Source organism: Sitodiplosis mosellana, unplaced genomic scaffold (genome assembly GCF_009176505.1).
Source record: "Sitodiplosis mosellana isolate CC-2019 unplaced genomic scaffold, AAFC_SMos_1.0 Smas_scaffold_6166, whole genome shotgun sequence".
Classification (NCBI taxonomy): domain Eukaryota; kingdom Metazoa; phylum Arthropoda; class Insecta; order Diptera; family Cecidomyiidae; genus Sitodiplosis; species Sitodiplosis mosellana.
In genome coordinates, this window is record NW_022601407.1 from 6615069 (window position 1) to 6621040 (window position 5972).

The window sequence follows — 5972 nt, forward strand, 5'->3', positions numbered from 1 at the left end:
GTCCGCTTATTCATTAATTGCTCTGGATTTTTAAATATGATTTCCATTCAGAAATGTTCGCTTGTGTCTCAGGCATATGGAAATACAAAATTACGGCTGTCCACCAAAGTATAGAACAATTATGCGATGCAAACAAAGCAGTTAGTTCTGAATTGATGTATTTTATTTGATAAAGTGAAAAAAACTTCCTTCTAAGTTGTTCCTCGTGATTTTGAATTGCTTTTTTTCGTTCTTCTGACTAATTTCTGAATCGTTGCGTAATGAATTTCCAAAATTGCCATCACTTGTTTTGTGTTCGCTTTCGTCACAAGCGAACTTGGGAAGAAGTGTTTTGTTTTCAAAAGAAGTTCTTATTATCAAGGTTGATTGAAATCACCTATCCTCTAGAAATTGAGTATTCATTTGTGTTCATATTGAATCGAAAGGTTGTTATCATCAGTTGATGGATGGCTTGTTGGTGGACAATTAAAAACTAGCATTTGCAATAAGTGCTCATGATTAGATATTGATCTCTATTTGGCGATTGTGTTTATAAGTATTTTATATATGTAGAATCAACCATTTAACTTGATAGTTGGAATTTTAGTCAAATGTTTACAATTTTAGAAAATTTATCATTTTGAATGACCCATTGTTTTCTGTGAAAAAAATCTATATAATCAAATCGATAAGATTATTTTTGTTCCAAAATTTATGGAATAAAAAGGCCAAAATAATCTTTGAAATTTCAAAACGTAATGGCATATGTTGAGTTAAATGGTTTGTTTTGATTCAAGTTTTTATCAACATTGCGACTTATTGCAATAAATTGGGAGTTCACAAAGAAATCGGTGGTGGGCACAAGTAGTAGAGAATAAAGAAAAATATGCTTAAAAGCATTTTAATATGTGTTTCAGCTGCTATAATGTAAGTGTAGTATTTAATATAGCCAACAAAATATTGGTTAATAATGGTCCAAAAAATATTGTAGAGCGACGAAAGCTTCTGAAGTGATGGTGGATTCACGGCAAAATGCATCAGATAGATTTTTTCCGGGAGATTTTTGGTTTGGGACGTCGACAGCAGCTTATCAAATTGAAGGTGCTTGGAATTTGGAGGGCAAAGGACCCAGTATCTGGGATGAATTTACGCATTCACATCCTGAAAAAATAGTTGATCATGGAAACGGTGATGTCGCTACCAATTCGTACGAGTTTTATCTGGACGACGTGAAAGCAGTAAAAAATCTTGGCGTAAGAAATATACTACATTGTCAACTAAAATGCTGTAACTATCATTAGTTCAACTCCTTATTTTAATTTTTTTTCCATTTTTAGATGGACTTTTATCGGATTTCGATTGCTTGGTCACGTATTCTACCGACTGGTGATATAGCCAACATAAACGAAAAAGGAATTGAATACTACAACAAGCTGATCAACGCAATTATTGGTCACAAATTGGAGCCAATGGTAACGATGTATCATTGGGACTTACCTCAAGACCTTCAAAAATTCGGTGGCCTCACCAATTCAATCTTTATAAGCTATTTCGAGGCATACGCCAATTTACTATACGATCGCTTTGGCGATCGTGTCAAATATTGGATAACCTTCAATGAACCAAGCGTCTTCTGCACCACGGGATATGGGTCTGACAAACATGCTCCGGCCGTTAATGCACACGGTGTTGGCGAATATTTGTGCGCCCATAATGTTTTGAAGGCACACGCCGTTGCATACCGTTTGTATAGGAGTTTTTACTACGAACAATACAAAGGTCAAGTTGGAATTACGCTTTGCTCTCAATTTTTTTACTCCGATTCAAATGATATGCATGCAGTGGATCGGGCTATGCAATTTTCCCTTGGTTGGTTTGCTAACCCAATCTTTTCTCTCGCTGGAAATTACCCAGACGTTATGATAACGAGAATAGCCAATAATTCTATTGGAGAGGGACGTTCGTGGTCGCGATTACCATCGTTCACCGACAAGTGGATTGAAACAATACGCGGATCTGCCGACTTTCTTGGACTGAACTATTATACCAGCCGCTATGTTGAAGTCAATCCGGAGCCGAAGGGTCTATATCCATCTTATGAACGCGATTTAAATTTGAAAATGGTAATAAAGCCCGAATGGAAACCAAGTGCATCAGATTGGCTATATTCTGTGCCAAAAGGTGTTGGTGATATTCTGAGGTATGATCACATTTTACACATAATATGATCACATAGACGAAACTAACTTATTGGAGGATTATTAGGTGGATTAAGGAAGAATATAATAATCCAGAAGTATTCATCACTGAAAATGGCTGGTCTGATCACGGTGAACTCGACGATAACGATCGCATAGCATACTTACACGATCATCTGGAACAAATTCTGGACGTAGTTTTGAATGACGAGTCGAATCTGAAAGGATACACAGGTTTGCGGCATGATTTATAGAAAAATTCAGTCGAATAATTTTTTCTTACTGTTTTTCGTATCGTTTTACAGCTTGGTCCATTATTGATAATTTTGAATGGGCTCAAGGATACGCGTAAGTGTTATATGCTTTATTTATAATTACAAAGACATGATTTAAACATACTTTTTATTTGATCTTTAGTGAAAAATTTGGACTATATTCGGTTAATATGTCATCGCCAAGGCGAGAGAGAACCGCTAAGAAATCAGCAAAATTTATGGCAACGGTGGCATCAACTCACCGAATACCGGAAATAAATTGATTTTTTAAATGATTAGTTTAAACATTTACGTTAAAATAAAAAACATAACTTTTCAATTGATTATGAATGAAGAAAAATGTTATTCATAATTATGCCCAATTGATGTTCGCCTTCTATTTCGATCCGGTGAATTTTCCTAGGGGGAAACCGCGAATTTCTTCCGACGATTTTGAAATGCTTTTATCCGTTCTTTTAACTAAGGCCGTAATCAATTTCCGAAATTGGCATCACTTGTTTTGTGTTCGCTTCTGTCACAAGGAGGACTTAGGAAGAAATTTTCATTTATCAAGGTAAATTTAATGCACCTATAATCTAAGAATTGTGTATTTCCTTGTTGCATCATGTTGATGAGCTGAATAACTTTAGAATTTGAACAAAATTTTGTAATGGTGTTTATATTGAATCGAAAGACAGTTATTGTCACTTGATGGATTGCTTGTTGGTGCACAATTAAAAACTGGACTTTGCCAATAACCACAGATACCGATCTCTTTTTGGCGATTGTGTGTATAACTCTTTTTATAAATGCGGAATCGACCAATCGAATTGATAATTGGAATTTCCGTCAAATGTTTACAGTTTTCGAAAATGTAACATCTTGAATAACCCATTGTTTTCTGTGAAAAAAATCTGAATAATCAAATCGATAAGATTATTTTTGTTCCAAAATTAATGGAATAAAGAGCCGCGATTTTTGTAAGAAATTCAGTTCATTTCTTACCTTGCTAAGTTTCGACATAATCATAAAAATGAAGATCATCATTTTGTTCGTTTCTTTCATACTTTATGGCAGTTGCCTTCTTTATTCGATTCCATTTGCAACAACAGATAGACCAGATGGAATATCAGACTACGTAGATGAGTTACCAAATGAAATACAAGAAATCCTAGATCAATTTCCAGATGTCTCATTAGATGAATTATCACATGAATTCGCAGATGATTTCCTACAAGAACCAAAACCAAAAATACCAAAGGTAAACCTTGCTAATCGTACCGATTTAGTTATTAGTAAGTTAACTTAAATATAAAATTCTGGAAATGGTTGAGCATCATTTCATAACATAATTATATTTTTAAAGGAACTGAAGTGGGGAAAGGATTACAACAAGACTGAATTCGTTGAGGCGTTTCAATCTTTGGTTCCCAAAGAGTCTCAAACGCACGAAGACATTGTTGAGAACGTAAGAGTAAGTTCAACTGATTTCATTACTTTCATTTCGAGTGTAAATCCGTTTTTTAAGAATAATCATTAAATTATTTTACAGAAAATCTTGGCAATGGATTTGAAGTTTGGACTCAAGAAATGTCAACTTACCAATGGAAAGCGATCCAAACAAATTTGTGATGTATGTGTTTCATTTCTGTCTTTATTTGGAATTGCTAAAAGTTAACTATATTCGTACCTATCAGGATTTCAAATACATGGATAAGATTATCTATTCAGTAATGTCCAAATATCCAAATAACAAGGAAGACTTGGTAAAAATGGCGAAAAATATTAGAAAAACATCGTACATGTTTTATGAGGTGACAAGGTTTGGCCGATACCCACCTACGGAATTAATCAATGGCACGAAAGAGTTCTTTGAAAGAATAAAAGAAAATTTTAAATTTCCGGATTTTCCAACAGCTTCCCACAACCTGACAAATGCAGAGGTATAATCTAATGGAACAACAAATTTGAAATGTATTTTTTCTTGCAAATCATTTTAATTTTTGTTCTACTTTTATTTAGATGGTATTAGTTACAGAAGTCCAGCTCTGGGAATATGCGATTTTCTTTCGTGTACCTGATTGTTATATTCATCTATGGTTTTCTGTATGTATTGATACATATTTACTTTTGATTATAAATTCGTCAATTTCCATATTAATGTTGTTTTTTTCTAGGTTCTTAATAACATTCAAAAGAACATTAACCTAATATCTGAGTCTGATGAACAGCTAGAAACAATTTTGGAAAAGGTTGAAAATATCAAATCTAAGATTAATGACATTGTAGTCAATCAAAAAGTACGTAAATCTCAAGCCGTTTTTTTTTCAACGGAAATGACACTTCTAACATGGTCTTCTATATATTTTCTGCATTCAGGAATTCATGAGAAAAGTGAGTGAATGGGATGAGATTTTTAAACTCCGTGACAATCTTGTGAATCAGAAATAAGACCAGCAATTTGAATCTTTGTTCCCGGATAGAATCTTTTGCTAAATTTCTCTCACAAATAAAACGTTATTTTCAAGAAGAATAATCTGTATCTCTAATACTGCTAAAATTAAATGTTCGTCTGTGTATGAATGACAAAATCGAACTATCCCTAGTAGAACATTGGATGAAACAACGACCGGAAATTCCAAACATTGAATTGAATAGATTTCATCTAAAGCGTTCGCTTTAACAAATGTGGAATTGTCATTGTAGTGGTGCGAACACGATCTGGTTGCGTACACACTATCTGTGCTCAGTGCATCGTACACAGTGCCTGTATTTTCCAAGTCCTTGGTAATTTCTGTGTGTATGTAGTGTGCGTGTACTGTACATTCGAATTGAATGTAAAAATTCCCTAATTCTTTTGAAATTCATGCTTAACTTTTAAGCGTATTCAGAGATAATACAGCGCCTTAACATCCCAGCAAATGATATCAGTCATTTTGAGTGTTGAATCCGCAGGAGCATCACTTCAATTTAACCTCGTCTGGATATTTTTAAAATCTGATAGCATATACAATACTCGTTACATTCAATGTAAACAGTTCGTTTGCTTGTGCAAACATTGCATGGCACAAGTCACAAGTCACAGTACATCGACAGCCTCAAGAAAACCATTTTATAGTCGCATTGAAATGGAATGTCAAATGTGTGTTACAACAACACAATTGACTGGCCATAAATAGCATGTAAGAAAATGGTAATTCGGTCAACAACGGATGGACCATCATCAAATATTACAACAAAATCATGATTGACTCGTGCTGCAAAACAGGTGACATGGACGTAACTGAAATGAGGCCCATTTCGATTTGCCATTATGTAGATTAACGGTGGCATCTTTCAAGTAATATGTTACTTACCCATTTTTATTTCCGTGTCGTTTACTCGAAGCTCAAAATTACGGTAGCCGACAAACATAAAATTGCGCTGCTCCTTACGGCTGCTCGGTAGTGTTTAGTAAATGGGCCAAATTCACGAAACCAATCGAAAGTGCCTTCGTTTTCATCGCACCGAAAATTGGATTGAAAGCTTTGCGGCGATGTGA

The 5972-nt window shown here is 34.5% G+C and overlaps 2 protein-coding genes across 2 annotated transcripts; both read left to right on the forward strand.

Annotated features, from left to right (window-relative positions):
• Positions 1–577: 577 nt before the first annotated feature.
• On the forward strand, positions 578–2792 carry LOC129574961 (myrosinase 1-like). The gene is made up of 6 exons (XM_055457668.1): positions 578–906; positions 971–1232; positions 1317–2179; positions 2245–2411; positions 2483–2525; positions 2595–2792. Exons 1-6 carry the CDS (start codon positions 866–868, stop codon positions 2713–2715), a joined length of 1497 nt encoding a protein of 498 aa, XP_055313643.1. The 5' UTR covers positions 578–865; the 3' UTR covers positions 2716–2792.
• Positions 2793–3418: 626 nt separating this feature from the next.
• LOC129574962 (uncharacterized) lies at positions 3419–4961 on the forward strand. Its single transcript, XM_055457669.1, has 7 exons — positions 3419–3692; positions 3798–3905; positions 3984–4064; positions 4129–4374; positions 4454–4537; positions 4609–4731; positions 4811–4961. The coding sequence occupies exons 1-7, from the start codon at positions 3465–3467 to the stop codon at positions 4880–4882; spliced, it is 942 nt and encodes a 313-aa protein (XP_055313644.1). The 5' UTR covers positions 3419–3464; the 3' UTR covers positions 4883–4961.
• Positions 4962–5972: the final 1011 nt, after the last annotated feature.